This window comes from Zonotrichia albicollis, chromosome 1 (genome assembly GCF_047830755.1).
Source record: "Zonotrichia albicollis isolate bZonAlb1 chromosome 1, bZonAlb1.hap1, whole genome shotgun sequence".
Lineage (NCBI taxonomy): Eukaryota > Metazoa > Chordata > Aves > Passeriformes > Passerellidae > Zonotrichia > Zonotrichia albicollis.
The window spans coordinates 154,983,522-155,007,518 of NC_133819.1; the positions used below are offsets into that span (position 1 = coordinate 154,983,522).

Below are 23,997 nucleotides of genomic sequence, written 5' to 3' on the forward strand. Positions count from 1 at the left end.
GAAAAAATCCCAATTTTCCATGAAAAAAATCTGAATTTTCCATGAAAAAAATGCGAATTTTTCATGAAAAAAATCAAAATTTTCCATTCAAAAATCAGAATTTCCCCCAAGTCCCAATTCCAGAAATTTCCATAAAAAATTCACAATTTTCCATGAAAAAAATCAGGATTTTCTGTGAAAAATTCAGAATTTTCCATGAAAAAATCACAATTTTCCATGAAAAAATCAGAATTTTCCATGATAAAACGAGGCAGAAATGTGTTAAAAATTAATGAATTAAAATTCAGAATTTCGCATGAAAAAATCAGAATTTTCCATGAAAAATACCGAAATTTTGGTGAAAAAATCCGAATTTTCCATAGAAACCAGGGCAGGAGCAGCTGCTCGAGAACATCAAGAGAAAAGTCACCAATGTGAGTCTGAGTTCTGGAAATTTCCATCAAAATATCTGGAAATTTCCAGGAAAAAATCCCGAAATTTTGGTGAAAAAATCCGAATTTTCCATGAAAAAATCCGAATTTTCCATGGGATAAAAAGGCAGAAATGAGTTAAAAATCAATGAATAAAAATTCAGAAATTTCCATGAAAAAATCAGAATTTTCCATGAAAAATTCAGAATTTCCCCCAAGTCTCAATTCCAGAAATTTCCATAAAAAATTCACCATTTTCCATGAAAAATCCAGAAATTACCATTCAAAAATCAGAATTTTCCATGTAAACCTCAGGATTTTCCATGATAAAATGAGGCAAAAAACAGTTAAAAATTAAAGATAAAAAATCCAGAAATTTCCATGAAAAAATCAGAATTTTCCATGAAAAAATACCGAAATTTTGGTGAAAAAATCAGAATTTTCCATTAAAAAATTGAGTATTTTCCATACAAACCAGGGCAGGAGCAGCTGCTCGAGAACATCAAGAGAAAGGTCACCAATGTGAGTCTGAGTTCCAGAATTTTCCAGGAAAAATCCAAAAATTTCCATGAAAAATCCCAAAATTTTGGTGAAAAAATCCGAATTTTTCATGAAAAAATCCGAATTTTCCGTGAAAAAATCCGAATTTTCCGTGAAAAAAATCCGAATTTTCCATTCAAAATTCAGAATTTTCCATAGAAACTAGGGCCAGGGAAAAATTCAGGATTTTCCATGAAAAATTCAGGATTTTCCATGAAAAAATCAGAAATTTCCATTCAAAATTCCAGAAATTTCCATGAAAAAATCAGAAATTTCCATTAAAAAATCACAATTTTCCATTAAAAATCCAGAAATTTCCATGAAAAAATCAGAATTTTCCATGATAAAATGAGGCAGAAATCAGTTAAAAATTAAAGATAAAAAATCCAGGATTTTCTAAAAAAAAATCAGAATTTTCCATGAAAAATTCTAAATTTTCCATAGAAACCAGGGCGGGAGCAGCTCCTCGAGAACATCAAGAGGAAAGTCACCAATGTGAGGCACATTCCAGAATTTTCCATGAAAAAATCCAAATTTTCCGTGAAAAAATCACAATTTTCCATGAAAAAATCCCAAAATTTTGGTGAAAAAATCCGAATTTTTCATGAAAAAATCACAATTTTCCATGAAAAAATCTGAATTTTCCATGATAAAATGAAGCAGAAATCAGTTAAAAATTAAAGATAAAAAAATCCAGAATTTTTCATGAAAAAATTCTGAATTTTCCATTAAAAGATCAGAATTTTTCATAAAAAGTTCAGGATTTTCCACTAAAACCCACGAGCAGCTGCTCGAGAACATCAAGAGGAAAGTCACCGATGTGAGTCAAATTCTAGAAATTTCCATGAAAAAATCCAGAAATTTCCGTGAAAAAATCACAATTTTCCATGAAAAAATCCCGAAATTTTGGTGAAAAAATTCGAATTTTTCATGAAAAAATCACAATTTTCCATGAAAAAAATAAGAATTTTCCATGATAAAATGAAGCAGAAATCAGTTAAAAATTAAAGATAAAAAAATCCAGAATTTTTCATGAAAAAATTCTGAATTTTCCATTAAAAAATCAGAATTTTTCATAAAAAGTTCAGGATTTTCCACTAAAACCCAGGAGCAGCTGCTCGAGAACATCAGGAGGAAAGTCACCGATGTGAGGCACATTCCAGAAGTTTCCAGGAAAAATCCAGAAATTTCCATGAAAAATACCGAATTTTTGGTGAAAAAAATCAGAATTTTCCATGATAAAATGAGGCAGAAATGAGTTAAAAATTAAAGATAAAAAATCCAAAAAATTTCCATGAAAAAAATCAGAATTTTCCATAAAATAATAGTCAGGATCCATTCAAAGTTCACCATTTTCCATGAAAAAATCAGAATTTTCCATGAAAAAATGAGGCAGAAATCAGTTAAAAATTAAAGAATAAAAATTCAGAATTTTCCATGAAAAAAATCACAATTTTCCATTCAAAATTCACCATTTTCTGTTCAAAATTCACCATTTTCCATGAAAAATGAGGCAGAAATGAGTTAAAAATTAACAAATAAATACTCAGATTTTTTCATGGAAAAATCAGAAATTTCCATGAAAAATCCAGGAATTTCCATTCAAAAATTCAGAATTTTCCATGAAAAAATTCAGAAATTTCCATGAAAAAAATCACAATATTCCATTCAAAATTCACAATTTTCCATGAAAAAAATTAGAATTTTCCACAAAAAATCCAGAAATCACCATTCAAAAATCTGAAATTTCCATGAAAAAATGACAATTTTCCATGAAAAATTTAGAATTTTCCATAAAATAATAATAATATATCACTGATATATAAATAAAATAATCAGTCAGGGTCCCTTCAAAATTCAGAATTTCCCATTCAAAACCCATCCAGGAGCCGGGAACAATTAAAGATTAAAAATTCAATATTAAAAGATTCATTAATTAAAGATTCATTAATTAAAGATTAAAAATTCAGAATTTTTCATTAAAACCAGTTAAAAATTAAAGATTAAAAATTTGGAATTTTTTATAAAATCCAATTAAAAATTAAAGATTAAGAATTCAGAATTTACCATAAAAACCAATTAAAAATTAAAGATTAAAAATTCAGAATTTTCCATAAAACCAGTTAAAATTTAAAAAGTCAGAATTTTCTGTAAAATCAAATTAAAAATTAAAAATTCAGAATTTTCCTCAAAAATCAGTTAAAAATTAAAGATTAAAAATTCAGAATTTTTCATTAAAACCAATTAAAAATTAAAGAATAAAAATTCAGAGTTTTCCATTAAAACCAGTTAAAACTAAAGATTAAAAATTCAAAATTTTCTATAAAAATCAGTTAAAAATTAAAGATTAAAAATTCAGAATTTTCTATAAAAACCAATTAAAAATTAAAGAATAAAAATTTAGAATTTTCCATATTTTCTAAATATTTCCAAAAATTTCCCAAATATTTTTAAAAATCCTTTTGAATTCCCATAAATTCCTTAATACCCTGCAAAAATTTACAAAAAATTTAAAAAAGCCAAAAAATTCCTTTAAAAATTGGAAAAAAATGGTGAAAAATTGACAAAAAATCAGAAAAAATTCAGAAAAAAATTCCAAAAAAAATCAGAAAAATTCCTGAAAATTTCCCACACCCTAAATTTCAATTTTTCCTGGTTTTTTTTCCAATTTAATCCTAAATACCCTGTAAAAATTTAGGAAAAAATTTTAAAAAAAGCCAAAAAATTCCTTTAAAAATTGGAAATAAAATTGTGAAAAATTGACAAAAAAGGAAAAAAAAATTCAGAAAAAATTAAAAAAAAAAATTGGGAAAAATTAATTTAAAAATTCCCAAAAAATCCTAAAAAATTCAGAAAAAATCCCAAAAATTCCTGAGCATTTCCCACATCCTAAATTTCCATTTTTCCTGATTTTTTTTTTCATCTTTGGTGATTTTTTTCCCCCATTTTTTCCTAAATACCCGGTGAAAATTTAGGAAAAATTAAAAAAAAAAAAGCCAAAAAGTTCCTTTAAAAATTGGAAAAAAGATCGGGAAAAATTGACAAAAAAATCAGAAAAAAATCAGGAAAAATTGGGAAAAAGTTTCAAAAAAATTCAGAAAAAAAATCAGAAAAAAATTCCAAAAATATTGGGAAAAAATCCCAAAAAATTCAGAAAAATTCCCAAAAATTCCTGAATATTTCCCACATCCTAAATTTCAATTTTTGATGATTTTTTTGGTGATTTCTCCCCGCAGGTGTCGTCGCTGAAGGGGGAGGAGGTGCGGGTGCGGCAGGACAGCGTGGCGCGGCTGCTGGCCGACATGCAGGCCATGCGCGGGAAGCAGGACAGCCTGGACTCCCGGCTGCTGGCCATGAAACAGTGAGCAAAAATGGGAATAAAAACTGGGAATAAAAACTGGGAATAAAGGCAGGAATGTGGGAATGAAATCTGGGAATAATTGTGGGAGTAAATCTGGGAATGTGGCAATGGAATGTGGGGATGGGAGCAAACAGGACAGCCTGGACTCCCGGCTGCTGGCCATGAAACAGTGAGGAAATTAGGAATAAAAACTGGGAATAAAAACTGGGAATAAAGCCAGGAACGTGGGAATAATCTGTGGAAAAAATCTGGGAATAATTTGGGGAAAAAATCTGGGAATAATTGTGGGAGTAAATCTGGGAATGTGGGGATGGGAGCAAATAGGACAGGATGGACTGGAGGCTGCTGGGCATGGAACAGTGAGGAAAAATGGGAATTACAGCTGGGAAAAACTGGGAAAAGATCCCAAAACCTGGGAATTAAATCTGGGAATAAACCCAGAAATGTGGGAATTAAAAATGGGAAAAAATCCAGATATGTGGGAATTAAATCTGGGAATTAAATCTGTCAATAAATCCAGAAATGTGGGAATTAAATCTGGGAATAAACCCAGAAATGTGGGAATGAAATCTGGGAATAATCCTGGGAATGTGGGAATAAATCTGGGAATAAACACCCAGGAATGTGGCAATGGAATGTGGGGATGCAAACAGGACAGGCTGGACTCCCGGCTGCTGGCCATGGAACTGTGAGGAAAAATGGGAATGAAAACTGGGAATAAAAACTGGGAATAAATGCAGAAATGTGGGAATTAAATCTGGGAATAAACTCAGAGATCTGGGAATTAAATCTGGGAATAAAGCCAGAAATCTGGGAATTAAATGTGGGCATAAACCCAGAAATGTGGGAATTAAAAATGGGAGTAAATCCAGAAATGTGGGAATGAAATCTGGGAATAAGCCCAGAAATGTGGGAATTAAATCTGGGAATAAATCTGGGAATAAATCTGGGAATAAATCCAGAAATGTGGGAATTAAATCAGGGAATGATCCTGGGAATGTGGGAATAAATCTGGGAATAAACACCCGGGAATGTGGGAATGGAATGTGGGGATGCAAACAGGACAGGCTGGACTGGAGGCTGCTGGCCATGAAACAGTGAGGAAAAATGGGAATAAAAACAGGGAATAAAAACTGGGAATAAAGCCAGAAATGTGGGAATAATTTGGGGAAAAAATCTGGGAATAACTGTGGGAGTAAATCTGGGAATGTGGCAATGGAATGTGGCAATGGTGGCAGCAGGACGGGATGGACTCGGGGCTGCTGGCCATGGAACAGTGAGGAAAAATGGGAATAAAAACTGGGAAAAACTGGGAAAAGATCCCAAAACCTGGGAAGTAAATATGGGAATAAACCCAGAAATGTGGGAGTAATTTGGGGAAAAAATCTGGGAATAATTGTGGGAGTAAATCTGGGAATGTGGGGATGGGAGCAAATAGGACAGGATGGACTCCTGGCTGCTGGCCATGAAACAGTGAGGAAAAATCAGAATTAAATCTGGGAAAAAGTGGGAATGAAGCCAGAAATGTGGGAATTAAATCTGGGAATAAACCCAGAAATGTGGGAATAAATCCAGAAATCTGGGAATTAAATGTGGGAATAAACCCAGAAATCTGGGAATTAAATCAAGAAATGAACCCAGAAACGTGGGAATGAAATCTGGGAATAAACCCGAAATTTGGGAATTAAATCTGGGAATAAACCTAGAAATTTGGGAATTAATAAACCCAGGAATGTGGGAATTACAAATGGGAATAAACACAGAAATGTGGGAATTAAATCTGGGAATAAACCCAGAAATCTGGGAATTAAATCCTGGAATAAACCCAGAAATCTGGGAATTAAATCTGGGAATGAAATCTGGTAATAAACCCAGAAATCTGGGAATAAAATCTTGGAATAAATCCAGAAATGTGGGAATTAAATCTGGGAATTAAGTGTGGGAATAAACCCAGAAATGTGGGAATTAAATCTGGGAATTAAATCTGGAAATAAACCCAGAAATGTGGGAATTAAATCTGGGAAAAAATCCAGAAATGTGGGAATTAAATCTGGTAATAAACCCAGAAATGTGGGAATTAAATCTGGGAAAAAATCCAGAAATGTGGGAATTAAATCTGGGAATAAACCCTGAAATGTGGGAATGAAATCTGGGAATAAACCCTGAAATGTGGGAATTACATCTGAGAATTAACTCAGAAATCTGGGAAATAAATCTGGGAATAAATCCCAAAATGTGGGAATGAAATCTGGGAATTAAATCTGGGAATAAATGCAGAAATGTGGCAATTAAATCTGGGAATAAACCCAGAAATGTGGGAATTGAATGTGGGAATAAACCCAGAAATGTGGGAATGAAATCTGGGAATAATCCTGGGAATGTGGGAATAAATCTGGGAATAAACACCCAGGAATTTGGGAATGGAATGTGGGGATGGGAGCAGGACAGCCTGGACTCCTGGCTGCTGGCCATGAAACAGTGAGGAAAAATCAGAATTAAATATGGGATAAACTGGGAAAAGATCCCAAAACCTGGGAATTAAATATGGGGATAAACCCAGAAATCTGGGAATAAATCCAGGAATTAATGTGGGATAGACACGGGAATGTGGCAATGGGAAACAGGACAGCCTGGACTCCCGGCTGCTGGCCATGGAACAGTGAGGAAAATGGGAATAAAAACTGGGAATGAAGCCAGAAACCTGGGAATTAAATCTGGGAATAAACCCAGAAATCTGGGAATAAATCCAGGAATTAATGTGGGATAGACACGGGAATGTGGCAATGGGAGCAAACAGGACAGGCTGGACTGGAGGCTGCTGGCCATGAAACAGTGAGGAAAATGGGAATTAAATCTGGGAATAAATCCAGAAATCTGGGAATTAAATCTGGGAATGAATGCAGGAATCTGGGAATAATTTGGGGAAAAAATCTGAGAACAACTGTGGGAGTAAATTTGGGAATGTGGCAATCGGAGCAAATAGGACAGGCTGGACTGGAGGCTGCTGGCCATGGAACTGTGAGGAAAATGGGAATAAAAACTGGGAATAAATATGGGAATAAATCCCAAAACTTGGGAATTAAATCTGGGAATACACTCAGAAATCTGGGAGTAATTTGGGGAAAAAATCTGGGAATAATTGGGGGAGTAAATCTGGGAATGTGGGGATGGGAGCAAATAGGACAGGCTGCACTCCAGGCTGCTGGCCATGAAACAGTGAGGAAAAATCAGAATTAATTCTGGGAATAAAAACTGGGAATAAATCCAGAAATGTGGGAATTAAATCTGGAAATAATCTTGGGAATATGGGAATAAATCTGGGAATAAACACTCGGGAATGTGGCAATGGAATGTGGGGATGGGAGCAAACAGGACAGCCTGGACTCCCGGCTGCTGGCCATGAAACAGTGAGGAAAAATGGGAATAAAAACTGGGAATAAAAACTGGGAATAAAGCCAGGAATCTGGGAATAATTTGGGGAAAAAATCTGGGAATGTGGTAATGGAATGTGGCAATGGCGGCGGCAGGACAGGATGGACTGTGAGAAGCAAAAATGGGAATAAATTCAGAAATCTGGGAATTAAATATGTGAAAAAATCCAGAAACTTGGGAATACAATCTGGAAATAATCCTGGGAATGTGGGAATTAAATATGGGAATAAACACCCGGGAATGTGGGAATGGAATGTGGCAATGGGAGCAAATAGGACAGCCTGGACTCCCGGCTGCTGGCCATGGAACAGTGAGGAAATTGGGAATAATTCTGGAAATAAAAACTGGGAATAAACCCAGGAATCTGGGAATAATTTGGGGAAAAAATCTGGGAATAATTGTGGCAGTAAATCTGGGAATGCGGCAATGGAATGTGGCAATGGGAGCAAACAGGACAGCCTGGACTGGAGGCTGCTGGCCATGGAACTGTGAGGAAAATGGGAATTAAACTGGGGAATAAACCCAGAAATGTGGGAATTAAATCGGGGAATAAACCCAGAAATCTGGGAATTAAATCTGGGAATTGAGTCTGGGAATAAACCCAGAAATGTGGGAATTAAATCTGGGAAAAAACCCAGAAATGTGGGAATTAAATGTGGGAAAAAATCCAGAAATGTGGGAATTAAATCTGGGAATTAAGTGTGGGAATAAACCCAGAAATGTGGGAATTAAATCTGGGAATGAATCCAGAAATGTGGGAATTAAATCTGGGAATAAACCCAGAAATGTGGGAATTAAATGTGGGAATAAACTCAGAAATGTGGGAATTACATCTGGGAATAAACCCAGAAATGTGGGAATTAAATGTGGGAATAAATGGAGAAATGTGGGAATGAAATCTGGGAATGAAATGTGGGAATAAACCCAGAAATGTGGGAATAAAACCTGGAAATAATCCTGGGAATGTGGGAATAAATCTGGGAATAAACAGCCGGGAATATGGCAATGGAATGTGGGGATGCAAACAGGACAGGCTGGACTGGAGGCTGCTGGCCATGAAACAGTGAGGAAAATGGGAATAATTCTGGAAATAAACCCAGAAATGTGGGAATTAAAAATGGGAAAAAATCCAGAAATGTGGGAATTAAATCTGGGAATAAACCCAGAAATGTGGGAATTAAATCGGGGAGTTAAATCTGGGAATAAACCCAGAAATGTGGGAATAAATCCAGAAATGTGGGAATTAAATCTAGGAATGAATTCAGAAATGTGGGAATTAAATCTGGGAATAAACCCAGAAATGTGGGAATGAATCCAGAAATGTGGGAATGAAATCTGGGAATAAATTCGGAAATCTGGGAATTAAATCTGGGAATGAACCCAGGAATGTGGGAATTAAATGTGGGAATAAACCCAGAAATGTGGGAATAAATGCAGAAATGTGGGAATGAAATCTGGGAATGAAATCTGGGAATAAACCCAGAAATGTGGGAATTAGATCTGGGAATAAACCCAGAAATCTGGGAATTAAATCTGGGAATAAATCCAGAAATGTGGGAATTACATCTGGGAATAAACCCAGAAATCTGGGAATTAAATACGGGAATAAACCCAGAAATCTGGGAATGAAATTTGGGAATGAAATCAGGGAATTAAATGTGGGAAAAAACGCAGAAATGTGGGAATTAAATGTGGGAATAAACCCGGAAATCTGGGAATTAGATCTGGGAGTAAACCCAGAAATTTGGGAATTAAATTTAGGAATAAACTCAGAAATGTGGGAATTAAATCTGGGAATTAAATCTGGGAATAAACTCAGAAATGTGGGAATTAAATCTGGGAATAAACCCAGAAATGCGGGAATGAAATCTGGGAATAAATCCAGAAATGTGGGAATGAAATCTGGGAATAAATCCAGAAATGTGGGAATGAAATCTGGGAATAACCAGGGAATCGGGGGATAAAAATTGGGAATAAACAGGGGAATAAAGGCGATGAAACTTGGGAATAAACCGAGGGAATTACGGGCAAGAATCCAGGAATGAAACCTGGAAAAAACGACCCCAAAATCCTGGAATTTCCCTTTCCTTGTCCCCATCCATCCTTCCATTGTCATTCCCAGAAAATCCCAATAAAATCCCAACAAAATCCCAATAAAATCCCGATAAAATCCCATCAATCCTTCCATTGTCATTCCCAGAAAATCCCAATAAAATCCCAACAAAATCCCAATAAAATCCCAATAAAATCCCATCAATCCTTTCATTGTCATTCCTAGAAAATCCCAATAAAATCCCAATAAGATCCCAATAAAATTCCAATGAAATCCTATCCATCCTTTCATTGTCGTTCCCATAAAATCCCAATAAAATCCCAATAAAATCCCAATAAAACCCCATCTATCCTTCCATTGTCATTCCCAGAAAATCCCAATAAAATCCCAATAAGATCCCAATAAAATCCCAATAAAATCCCAATAAAATCCCAATAAAATCCCAAAAAAACCCCATCCACCCTTCCATTGTCGTTCCCATAAAATCCCAATAAAATCCCAAAAAAATCCCAATAAAACCCCATCCATCCTTCCATTGTCATTCCCAGAAAATCCCAATAAAATCCCAATAAAACCCCAATAAAATCCCAATAAAATCCCATCAATCCTTTCATTGTCATTCCCAGAAAATCCCAATAAAATCCCAATAAAATCTCAATAAAACCCCATCCATCCTTCCATTGTCATTCCCATAAAATCCCAATAAAACCCCAATAAAACCCCATCAATCCTTTCATTGTCATTCCCATAAAATCCCAGTAAAATCCCAAAAAACCCCAATAAAACCCCATCCATCTTTCTATTGTCATTCCCATAAAATCCCAATAAAATCCCAATAAAATCCCAATAAAATCCCAATAAAACCCTATAAATCCTTTCATTGCCATTCCCATAAAATCCCAATAAAATCCCAATAAAATCCCAATAAAACCCAATCAATCCTTTCATTGTCATTCCCATAAAATCCCAATAAAATCCCAAAAAAACCGCAATAAAATCCCAATAAGACCCCATCCAACCTTTCATTGTCATTCCCAGAAAATCCCAACAAAATCCCAATAAAATCCCATCCATCCTTTAATTGCCATTCCCATAAAATCCCGATAAAATCCCAATAAAATCCCAATAAAACCCTATTAATCCTTTCATTGTCATTCCCATAAAATCCCGGTAAGATCCCAATAAAATCCCAATAAAACCCCATCAATCCTTCCATTGTCATTCCCTCAAAATCCCAATAAAATCCCAATAAAACCCCATCCATTCTTCCATTGTCATTCCCATAAAATCCCAATAAAATCCCAATAAAATCCCAATAAAACCCCAATAAAACCCCATCCGTCCTTCCATTGTCATTTCCATAAAACCCCAATAAAATCCCAATAAAGTCCCAATAAAATCCCAATAAAACCCCATCCATCCTTCCATTGTCATTCCCATAAAACCCCAATAAAACCCCATCAATCCTTCCATTGTCATTCCCAGAAAATCCCAATAAAATCCCAATAAAATCCCAATAAAATCCCAATAAAATCCCAATAAAACCCCATCAATCCTTCCTTTGTCATTCCCATAAAATCCCAATAAAATCCCAATAAAATCCCAATAAAATCCCAATAAAACCCCATCCATCCTTCCATTGTCATTCCCAGAAAATCCCAATAAAATCCCAATAAAACCCCATCCATCCTTTCATTGTCATTCCCATAAAATCCCAATAAAATCCCAATAAAACCCCATCAATCCTTCCATTGTCATTCCCAGAAAATCCCAATAAAACCCCATCAATCCTTTCATTGTCATTCCTAGAAAATCCCAATAAAGTCCCAATAAAACCCCATCCATCCTTCCATTGTCATTCCTATAAAATCCCAATAAAATCCCAATAAAATCCCAATAAAACCCCATCCATCATTTTATTGTCATCCCCATAAAATCCCAATAAAATCCCATTAATCCTTTAATTTTTTCCCTGTCCCGGCTGCCATCCCAAAAATAATTTGGGATTTTTTTCCCAGCTGCTCCCACCCCGTTCCTTTCTTTCCCATCCCTCATCCGTGTCTGGCTCAGCTGCGATCCCAATCCCAAAAATTCCTTTGGGATTTGGGCTCAGCTGCAATCCCGATCCCAAAAATTCCTTTGGGATTTGGGCTCAGCTGTTGATCCCAATCCCAAAATTCCTTTGGGATTTGGGGTTTGGCCGTTCCCGTTATCCCGAGGTTTTTTCCGGGGTTTTTTTGGGATTTTTTGCCGTGTCCCGGGGTGGGGATCAGGTGTGGGGATGGGTTTGGGATTAATTGGGAATTCTGACCCCAAATCCCTGCGGGGAATGGGAATGGGAATGGGAATGGGGCAGCTGTGATGCAGGGAGGGGAAATGTGGGAAAAATGGGATATATGGGAAAATGGAAAAAATGGGAAATATGGGATATGTGGGAAAAAAGGGATATATGGGAAAAATGGGATGTGTGGGAAATATGGGAAAAATGGGATGTATGGGATATATGGAATAAATGGGATATATGGGAAAAATGGGATATGCAGGATACATAGGAAAAATGGGATAAATGGGATGAATGGGATAAATGGGATATGTGGAAAAATGGGATGTGTGGGAAAAATGGGATATGTGGGAAAAATGGGAAAAATGGGATATGTGGGATATATGGGATATATGGGAAATATGGGATAATGTGGGAAAATGGGATATGTCGGAAGAATGGGATATGTGGGAAAATGGGATATATGGGAAAATGGGATATATGGGAAAAATGGGATATGTGGGAAAAATTGGATATATGGGAAATACGGGATATGTGGGAAAAATTGGATATATGGGAAATATGGGATATGTGGGACATGTGGGAAAAATGAGATATGTGGGAAATATGGGATATATGGGAAAAATGGGAAAATGGGATATATGGGAAATATGGGATATGAGGAATATATGGGAAAAATGGGAAAAAGGGATATATGGGGAAATGGAATATGTGGGATATATGGGAATAACGGGATATTTGAGAAAAAGGGGTATATGGGAGAATGGGATACATGGGAAAAATGGAATATATGGGAAAAATGGGATATATGGGAAAAATGGGATATGTGGGAAATATGGGAAATATGGGAAATACGGGATATGTGGGGAATATGGGATATGTGGGAAAATGGGATATATGGGAAAAATGGGATATGTGGGAAATATGGGATATGTGGGAAAAATGGGATGTGTGGGAAATATGGGATATGTGGGAAAAAATGGGATATGTGGGATATATGGGAAAAATGGGATATGTGGGAAAAATGGGATGTGTGGGAAAAATGGGATGTGTGGGAAAAATGGGATATATGGGAAAAATGGGAAAAATGGGAAAAATGGGATGTGTGGCAAGTATGGGATATGTGGGGAAAATGGGATATATAGGAAATATGGGATATATGGGAAAAATGGGATATATGGGAAAAAAGGGATATGAGGGAAAATGGGATATGTGGAAAAATGGGATATATGGGAAAATGGGATATGTGGAAAAATGGGATATATGGGAAAAACGGGATGTGTGGGAAAAATGGGATATGTGTGAAATATGGGATATGTGGGAAAAAAGAGATATATGGGAAATATGGGAAATGTGGGAAATATATATGGGAAAATGGGATATGTGGGAAAATTGGGATATGTGGGAAAAATGGGATATGTGGGAAAACGGGAAAATTTCCTGTCCCACAGAACTTTTCCTTTATTCCCCCCAGAATTTTCCCCCATTCCCCCCAGAATTTCCCCCGCATTTCCCCCCCATTCCCCCAGAATTTCCCATGGAATTTCCCCCCATTTCCCTGGAATTTTCCCCCATTCCCCCCAGAATTTCCCCCCCATTTCCCATGGAATTTTTCCCCATTCCCCCTAGAATTTTTCCCCCATTTTGCCCTGGATTTTTGCCCCATTCGCCCCGGATTTTTCCGGCATTTCCCATGGAATTTTTCCCCCATTTTTCCCAGAATTTTCCCCCCATTTCCCATGGAATTTTTCCCCCATTACTCTGGAATTTCCTCCCCATTTCCCATGGAATTTTTTCCCCATTTTCCTCAAATTCTCCCCCAATTTCCCACAGAACTTTTCCTTTATTTCCCTCAAATTTTCCCCCCATTTCCCCCAGAATTTCCCCCCCATTTCCCTGGAATTTCCCCCCCATCCCCCCTGGAATATTTTCCCATTTCCCATGGAATATTTCCCCCTTCCCCATAGAATTTCTCCTCCATTTCCCATGGAATTTTTTCCCCATTTCCCATGGAATTTTTCCCCATCCCCCCAGAATTTTTCCCCCCAGATTTTTTCCCCCATTTTTCCCAGAATTTTCTCCCCATTTCCATGGGATTTTTTTCCCATTCCCCGTGGAATATTTTCCCCCATTTCCCTGGAATTTCCCCCCCATTTCCCATGGAATTTTTTTCCCATTCCCCCCAGAATTTTCCTCCCATTCCCCACAGAATTTTTCCCTCATTTCCCATGGATTTTTCCCCCATTTTACCCCAGAATTTTCCCCCATTCCCTTCAAAATTTTCCCCCCATTTCCCATGGAATTTTTTCCTATTCCCCCCAGAATTTTCCCCCCAGTTTCCCCCAGAATTTCCCCCCCATTTCCCCAGAATTTCCCATGGAATTTTTTCCCCATTTCCCTGGAATTTCCCCCATTATTTCCCGGGCTATTTCCCATGGATTTCCGTGTTTTTCCCCGCAGTGAGAACGAGGCTCTGTGGCGCGAGGTGGCCGCCCTGCGCCAGAAGCACGCGCAGCAGCAGAAGGTCGTCAACAAGGTCAGTGCCCGCAAAATTCCCACTTTTCCGGGAAAATTCCCACTTTTCCAGGGGTAATTCCCAAATTTCCAGAGGTTAAACCCCAAATTTCCAGAGAAAATCCTGAATTTCCAGGCAGAATTCCCAAATTTCTGGGGATAATTCCTGATTTTCCAGGGGTAATTCCCAGATTTTGCAGGGGTAATTCCCAGATTTTGCAGGGAAATCCTGAATTTCCAGGGATAATTCCTGAATTTCCAGAACTAATTCCCAAATTTCCAGGGGTAATTCCTGTTTATTCCTGGAAAATTCTTGGGAAAATTCTCACTTTTCCAGGGGTAATTCCCAAATTTCCAGAGGTTAAATCCCAAATTTTCAGGAAAATTCCCAAATTTCCAGGAGAAATCCTGAATTTCTAGGCATAATTCCTAAATTTCTGGGGGTAATTCCTGAATTTCCAGTGAGAATTTTTGTTTTTTCTGGAAAATTCTCAGGAAAATTCCCACTTTTCCAGGGGTAATTCCCACTTTTCCAGAGGTTAAATCCCAAATTTCCAGGGGAAATCCTGAATTTCCAGGCATAATTCCCCGTTTTCTGGAGTTAATTCCTGATTTTCCAGAACTAATTCCCAAATTTCCAGAGGAAATTCCTGTTTTTTTCTGGAAAATTCTCAGGAAAATTCCCACTTTTCTGGGGTAATTCCCAAATTTCCAGAACCAATTCCCAATTTCCCAGACTAAATCCTGATTTTCCAGGCAGAATTCCCGACTTTCTGGGGGTAATTCCCAAGTTTCTGGTGGTAGTTCTGCAATTTCCATGGAAATTCCCAAATTTTGGGGTTTAAATCCCAAATTTCCAGAACCAAATCCCAATTTTCCTGGGGTAATTCCTCCATTTCCAGGAAAATTCCCAAATTTCCAGATGGAATTCCCAATTTTCCAGGGATAATTCCTGATTTTCCAGGGACAATTCCCAGATTTTGCAGGAAAATTCCCAAATTTCCAGGGATAATTCCAGATTTTCCAGAACTAATTCCCAGATTTCCAGGGGAAATTCCTGAATTTCCAGGGATAATTCCTGTTTTTTTTTCTGGAAAATTCCCAGGAAAATTCCCACTTTTCCAGAGGTAATTCCCGATTTTCCAGAGGTTAAATCCCAAATTCCCAGGAAAATTCCTAAATTTCAAGGTTAAATCCTCAATTTCCAGGTATAATTCCCGGTTTTCTGGGGGTAATTCCCAAATTTCCAGGCAGAATTCCCAATTTTTGGGGGGTAATTCCCGATTTTCCAGGCAAATTCCCCAAATTTCTGGGCCAATTCCCAGTTTTCCAGGGGAAATCCTGAATTTCCTGGCATAATTCCCATTTTTAAAAAACCCTCCCCAATTTTCCCATTTTTCCCAGTTCTTTCCCAATTTTTCTCCCAGTTTTTCCCAATTTTTTCCCATTTTCTTCCCAATTTTGCCCCCTATTTTTTCCCAATTTTCCCAACTTTTTTCCCATTTTCTCCCTGATTTTTTCCCAATTTCTCCCATTTTCCCCCCCAATTTTCCCCTCAATTTTCCCAGTTTTTCTCCAAATTTCTTCCTCATTTTTCCCAGTTTTGTCCTCCCCAATTTTTCCCAATTTTTCCCAATTTTTTCCCGGTTTTTCCCACCAGTTTTTTCCCAGGTTTCACCCCCCAGTTTTCCCAATTTTTCCCAGTTCTTTCCCAATTTTTCTCCCAATTTTTCCCAATTTTTTCCCATTTTTTCTTAATTTTCCCCCTGGTTTTTCGCATTCCCCCCCCCCAATTTTCCCAATTTTTTTCCCCCAATTTTTCCCAGTTTTTAACCCTCAGTTTTCCCAAATTTTCCCCAATTTTCCCAATTTTTCCCATTTTTCCTGACATTTTTCCCGTTTTCTCTCTGCAGTTGATCCAGTTCCTGATCTCCCTGGTGCAATCCAACCGGATCCTGGGCGTCAAGAGGAAAATGTGAGAGAAATCCCAAAAATCCCCCAAAAATCCCCCAAAATTCCCCCCAAAATTCCCTCGAAAATTCCCCAAAAGTCCCCCAAAAACCCCCCAAAAAAATCCTCAAAAAATCCCCCAAAAATCCCCAAAAAATTCCTTAAAAACCCTTCAAATATCCCCCAAAAATCCCGGAAAAATGCTCCAAAAAATCCCCAAAAAATCCCAAAAAAATCCCCCGAAAAATGTCCCAAAAATCCCCCCAAAATCCCCCAAAATGCCCAAAAAATCCCCCAAAAATGCCCCAAAAATCCCAAAAAAATCCCTCAAAATGCCCCAAAATCCCCCAAAATTCCAAAAAAAATCCCTCAAAATCCCCCAAAAATCCCCCCAAAAACCCTCAAAAATCCCCCAAAACCTCAAAAAAATCCCACAAAAATTCCTCAAAAATGTCCCAATAATCCCCCAAAAATCCCTCATTAATTCCCCAAAAAAGCCCCACAAATGCTCCAAAAAATCCCCAAAATCCCCCCCAAAAATCCCCCCAAAATCCCCCAAAATCCGCAAAAAAATCCCCCAAAAATCCCTCAAAAATCCCCCAAAAAATCCCCAAAAATGCCAAAAAAATCCCCCAAAAATCCGTCAAAAATCTCCCAAAAAATCCACCAAAAATCCCTCAAAAATTCCCAAAAAATCCCAAAAAAATTCCTCAAAAATCGCAAAAAAGTCCAAAAAAAATCCCAAAAAATTCCTAAAAATCCCCCAAAATCTCCCAAAAAATCCCCCAAAAATCCCCAAAAAAAAACCCCAAAAATCCCCCAAAATCCCCAAAAAGTCCCTCAAAAACCCCCCAAAAATCCACAAAAAATCCCCCAGAAATCCCAAAAAGGATCCCAAAAATTCCCTCAAAAATTCCCCAAAAAATCCCCCAAAATCTCTCAAAACCCTCCCCAAAATCCCCCAAAAATCCCCCAAAATTTTCTCAAAAAATCCCTCAAGAATCCAAAAAAATCCCCCAAAAATCCTCATAAATCCCCCAAAAATCCCTAAAAATTTCCCCCCAAAAATCCCAAAAAAATCCCCAAAAAATCTCTCAAAAATCCTGGGTTTTTTTGGGAATTATCCTGGTTTTTTGGGATTTTTCCCAAATTTTTTTGGGGAATTCCATCCCCTTGATCCTTTCCCAGAATTTCCCATTTTTTGGGAATTTTTCCCAATTTTTATTTGGAATTTCATCCCCTGATCTTTCTCAGAATTTCCAATTTTTTGGGAAATTTTCCCGATATTTTTTGGGAATTTGCCCCCCAATCCTTTCCCAGAATTTCCCCATTTTTTGGGAATTTTCCCAGGGTTTTTTTGGGAATTATCCTGGGTTTTTTTGATTTTTCCCAATTTTTGGGGAATTTTTCCCAAATTTTTTTTTGGAATTTCATCTCCTGATCCTTTTCCCAGATTTTCCCATTTTTTGGGAATTTATCCCGGTTTTTTTTGGGAATTTTCCCCCAATCCTTTCCCAGAATTTCCCCATTTTTTGGGATAATTATCCTGATTTTTTTGGTATTTTTCTCAATTTTGGGGGATTTTTCCCAAATTTTTTTGGAATTCCATCCCCCTGCTCCTTTTCCCAGAATTCCCCATTTTTTGGGAATTTATCCCGGTTTTTTTTGGGAATTTCAGCCCCCTGATGCTGAACGACGGCGGCCCCGCCCATTCCATGCCCAAGTACGGCCGCCAGTACTCCCTGGAGCACCACGGGAATTCCAACTATTCCGTGAGAATTCCCAAAATTCCTGGGATTTTAATGGGATTTAATGGGATTTATTGGGATTGATTGGGATTTAGTGAGATTGGGATTGGTGGGAATGGGATTTATTGGGATTTATTGGGAATGGGATTGGTGGGAATGGGATTTATTGGGATTTATTGGGAATGGGATTGGTGGGAATGAGATTTATTGGGATTTATGGGAATTTATTGGGATTTATTGGGATTGATTGGGATTTATTGGGATTGAATGGGATTTATTGGGAATGGGATTGCTTGGGATTGATTGGGATTGATTGGGATTAACTGGGATTTATTGGGATTGATTGGGATTGATTGGGATTGATTGGGATTGATTGGGGTTTATTGGCATTTATTGGGATTTATTGGGATTTATTGGGATTGGGATTTATTTGGATTGGGATTTGTTGGGATTGATTGGGATTTATTGGAATTTATTGGAATTTATTGGGATTTATTGGGAACTCCCTGGAGCACCACGGGAATTCCAGTTATTCCGTGAGAATTCCCAAAATTCCTGGGATTTTAATGGGATTTAATGGGATTTATTGGGATTGGTGGGAATGGGATTCATTGGGAATGGGATTGATTGGGATTGATTGGGATTGATTGGGATTTATTGGGATTTATTGGGATTTATTGGCAATGGGATTTATTGGGATTTATTAGGATTTGTTGGGATTGATTGGGGTTTATTGGGATTTATTGGGATTTATTGGGATTTATTGGGATTGGGATTTATTTGGATTGGGATTTGTTGGGATTGATTGGGATTTATTGGAATTTATTGGAATTTATTGGGATTTATTGGGAACTCCCTGGAGCACCACGGGAATTCCAGTTATTCCGTGAGAATTCCCAAAATTCCTGGGATTTTAATGGGATTTAATGGGATTTATTGGGATTGGTGGGAATGGGATTCATTGGGAATGGGATTGATTGGGATTGATTGGGATTGATTGGGATTTATTGGGATTTATTGGGATTTATTGGCAATGGGATTTATTGGGATTTATTAGGATTTGTTGGGATTGATTGGGGTTTATTGGGATTTATTGGGATTGATTGGGATTTATTGGGAATTATTGGGATTTATTGGGAACTCCCTGGAGCACCACGGGAATTCCAACTATTCCGTGAGAATTCCCAAAATTCTGCGATTTATTGGGATTTATTGGGATTGGGATTCATTGGGAATGGGATTTATTGGGATTCATGGAGATTTATTGGAATTTATTGGGATTTATTGGGATTTATTGGGATTTATTGGGAATGGCATTGATGGGAATGGGATTTATTGGGATTTATTGGGATTGATTGGGATTTATTGGGATTGATTGGGATTGATTGGGGTTTATTGGGATTGATTGGGAACTCGCTGGAGCACCACGGGAATTCCAATTATTCCGTGAGAATTCCAAAGATTTCTGGGATTTATTGGGATTTATTGGGGTTTATTGGAATTTAATGGAATTTAATGGGATTTATTGGGATTTATTGGGATTGGGATTCATTGGGAATGGGATTGGTGGGAATGAGATTTATTGGGATTGATTGGGATTTATTGGGATTTATTGGGAATTGGATTTATTGGGATTTATTGGGGTTTATTGGCATTCATTGGGATTTATTGGGGTTCATTGGGATTAATTGGGATTGATTGAAATTTATTGGGATTTAGTGGGATTTAGTGGGAATGGGATTGGTGGGAATGAGATTTATTGGGATTGATTGGGATTTATTGGGATTTATTGGGAACTCCCTGGAGCACCACGGGAATTCCAATTATTCCATGAGAATTCCAAAGATTGGGGGGATTTTAATGGGATTGATTGGGATTTATTGGGATTTATTGGGAAGGGGATTTATTGGATTGGGATTTATTGGGATTAATTGGGATTTATTGGGATTTATTGAGATTTATTGGAATTTATTGGGATTGATTGGGATTTATTGGGATTGATTGGGATTTATTGGGAATGGGATTGGTGGGATTGAGATTTATTGAGAATGGGATTTTTGGGATTGGGAGTTACTGGGATTTGGATTGGTGGGATTGGGATTTATTTGGATTGGGATTTATTGGCAATGGGATTTGTGGGATTTGGGTTTATTGGCACTGGGATTTATTGGGATTTATTGGGATTGGGATTTATTGGGATTGGGGTTTTTTGAGAATGGGATTTGTGGGATTGGGATTTATTGGCTTTAGGATTTATTGGGATTTATTTGGAATGGGATTTATTGAGAATGGGATTTGTGGGATTGGGAGCTACTGGGATGGGGATTCATTTGGAATGGGATTTATTGGGATTGGGATTTGTGGGATTTGGATTTATTGCGATTCATTGGGATTTGTTTGGAATGGGATTTGTTTGCATTGGGATTTATTGGGGTTTTCTGGGAATGGGATTATTGGGATTTATTTGGATTGGGATTTTCTGGGAATGGGATTTATTGGGATTTATTTGGATCGGGATTTTTTGAGAATGGGATTATTGGGATTTGTTTGGAATGGGATTTATTGGGGTTTTGCGTGAATGGGATTATTGGGATTTATTTGGATTGGGATTTTTTGGGAATGGGATTATTGAGATTTATTTGGATTGGGGTTTATTGGGATTGGGATTTATTTGGTTTGGGATTTATTGGGGTTCTTTGGGAATGGGATTATTAGGATTTATTTGGATCGGGGTTTTTTGGGAATGGGATTATTGGGATTTATTTGGATCGGGATTTTTTGGCGATGGGATTTATTTGGATCAGGGTTTTCTGGGAACGGGATTATTGGGATTTATTTGGACTGGGATTTTTTGGGAATGGGATTATTGGGATTTATTTGGAATGGGATTTATTGGGGTTCTGTGGGAATGGGATTATTGGGATTTATTTGGACTGGGATTTTTTGGGAATGGGATTATTGAGATTTATTTGGATTGGGGTTTATTGGGATTTATTTGGTTTGGGATTTATTGGGGTTCTCTGGGAATGGGATTATTGACATTTATTTGGATTGGGATTTTTTGGGGATGGGATTTATTGAGATTTTTTTGGATTGGCATATATTGGGATTTAGTGGGATTTATTGGGATTGGGATTTATTTGGTTTGGGATTTATTGGGGTTCTCTGGGAATGGGATTATTGGGATTTATTTGGATCGGGATTTTTTGGCGATGGGATTTATTTGGATCGGGATTTTTTGGGAATGGGATTATTGGGATTTATTTGGATTGGGATTTTTTGGGAACGGGATTATTGGGATTTATTTGGACCGGGATTTTTTGGGAATGGGATTATTGGGATTTACTTAGATTGGGATTTTTTGGGAACGGGAATATTGAAATTTATTTGGATCGGGATTTTTTGGGAATGGGATTATTGGGATTTATTTGGATTGGGATTTTTTGGGAATGGGATTATTGGGATTTACTTAGATTGGGATTTTTTGGGAACGGGAATATTGAAATTTATTTGGATCGGGATTTTTTGGGAATGGGATTATTGGGATTTATTTGGATTGGGATTTTTTGGGAATGGGATTATTGGGATTTATTTGGACCGGGATTTTTTGAGGACGGGATTTATTGGGATTTATTTGGATCGGGATTTTTTGGGAATGGGATTATTGGGATTTATTTGGATCGGGATTTTTTGGGAACGGGATTATTGGGATTTATTTGGATTGGGATTTTTTGGGAATGGGATTATTGGGATTTATTTGGATCGGGATTTTTTGGGAACGGGATGATTGGGATTTATTTGGATTGGGGTTTTTTGGGAATAGGATTTATTGTGATTTATTGGGATGGGGATTTATGGGATTCCTGTTCCCGTTCCCATTCCCATTCCCGTTGTTTCCCATGCAGGCCCCGGCCCCGGCTCTGTCGGGCCCCGCTCTGTTTGCGGCCGATCCCGGCCCCATTTCCGGCCCCATTTCCGGTTCCATTTCCGGCCCCATTTCCGGCCCCATTTCCGGCCCCATTTCCGGCCCCATCATCTCGGACGTGACCGAGCTGGCGCCGTCCAGCCCCGAGGGCTCGCCCGGAGGGAGCCTGGACGGGAGGTGGGAGAGAATTCCTGAAATTCCCTGGGAGAAAATTCCCAAAATTCCATGGGAATGGGGGAGGGAGCCTGGACGGGAGGTGGGAGAGAATTCCTGAAATTCCCTGGGAGAGAATTCCCAAAATTCCATGGGAATGGGGGAGGGAGCCTGGATGGGAGGTGGGAGAGAATTCCCAAAATTCCATGAGAGAGAATTCCCGAAATTCCATGGGAGAGAATTCCCGAAATTCCCTGGGAGAGAATTGCCAAAATTCCATGGGAATGGGATCCTGAAATTCCCTGGGAATGGGGGAGGGAGCCTGGATGGGAGGTGGGGATGGATTCCCAAAATCCTCTGGGAATGGGATCACAAATATTTCTGGGAATCGGGTCCCAAAAATTCCCTCTGAATTGGGGAGAGCAGGTGGGGAATATTCCCAAAATTCCCCGGGAATGGGATCCCAAAAACCAGTGGGAATGGGGGATGGAGCCTGGATGGGAGGTGGGAGAGAATTCCCGAAATTCCCTGGGAGAGAATTCCTGAAATTCCTTGGGAATGGGGTCCTGAAATTCCATGGGAATTGGGGATGGAGCCTGGATGGGAGATGGGGAGAATTCCCGAAATTCCCTGGGAGAGAATTCCCAAAAATTCCCTGGGAATGGGGGAGGACAGGTGGGAGAGAATTCCCGAAATTCCATGGGAATGGGGGAGGGAGCCTGGATGGGAGGTGGAGATGGATTCCCAAAATTCCCTGGGAGAGAATTCCCAAAATTCCATGGGAATGGGGTCCCAAAATTCCCTGGGAATTGGGGATGGAGCCTGGATGGGAGATGGGGAGAATTCCCGAAATTCCCTGGGAGAGAATTCCCAAAAATTCCCTGGGAATGGGGGAGGGAGGTGGATAAAAGGTGCAGACAATTCCCATTTTTCCCCATTTCCATTTCCCATTTTCCCCTTTCCCATTCCCATTTTCCCATTGTTCTTCCCATTTTTCCCATTCCCATTTTTCCTTTTCCCATTTTCCCTGTCTTTCCTCATTCCCACTTTTCCCATTCCCCTTTTTCCCATTATTTTCCCATTATTTTCCCCATTTTTCCCAGTATTTTTCCTATTTTTTTCCCCATTGCTTTCCCATTTTCCCATCATTCTTCCCATATTCTCCATTCTCATTTTTCCTATTTTTCATTATTTTCCCCATTATTTTTCCCCTTTTTTTCCCATCATTTTCCCCATTTTTCCTTCAACATTTTCCCCATTATTTTCCCCATTGTTTTCCCATTTTCCCAACATTTTTCCAAATATTTTTCCTATTTTTTTCCCATCATTTTCCCCCTTATTTTCTCTCTCATTTTTCCCATTTTCTCCATTCCCATTTTTCCAGTTTTTCCCGTTATTTTTCCATTATTTTTTCCCATTATTTTTCCTATCATTTTCCCCCCTTTTTCCCATTTTTCCAATTTTTCCCATTATTTTCCCATCATTTTCCCCCTTTTTCCCCAATATTTTCCCCATTGCTTTCCCATTTTTCCCAAATTTTTTTCCCATCATTTTCCCCCTTTTTTCCCCAGTATTTTCCCCATTATTTTCCCCATTGCTTTCCCATTTTCCCAACATTTTTCCAAATATT

At 38.0% G+C, this 23,997-nt stretch overlaps 1 protein-coding gene across 2 annotated transcripts in view; it reads left to right on the forward strand.

Moving 5' to 3' along the window:
* The window catches only part of HSF1 (heat shock transcription factor 1), a 62,108-nt gene that overhangs the window by 16,647 nt on the left and 21,464 nt on the right, over nucleotides 1–23,997 (forward strand). For both annotated transcript variants that reach the window (XM_074558578.1, XM_074558567.1), the window contains exons 4-8: nucleotides 4,187–4,311; nucleotides 14,538–14,613; nucleotides 16,505–16,566; nucleotides 18,220–18,313; nucleotides 22,195–22,391. In XM_074558578.1, the coding sequence (XP_074414679.1) occupies nucleotides 4,187–4,311; nucleotides 14,538–14,613; nucleotides 16,505–16,566; nucleotides 18,220–18,313; nucleotides 22,195–22,391 (554 nt within the window). The remainder of the gene's footprint in view (nucleotides 1–4,186; nucleotides 4,312–14,537; nucleotides 14,614–16,504; nucleotides 16,567–18,219; nucleotides 18,314–22,194; nucleotides 22,392–23,997) is intronic.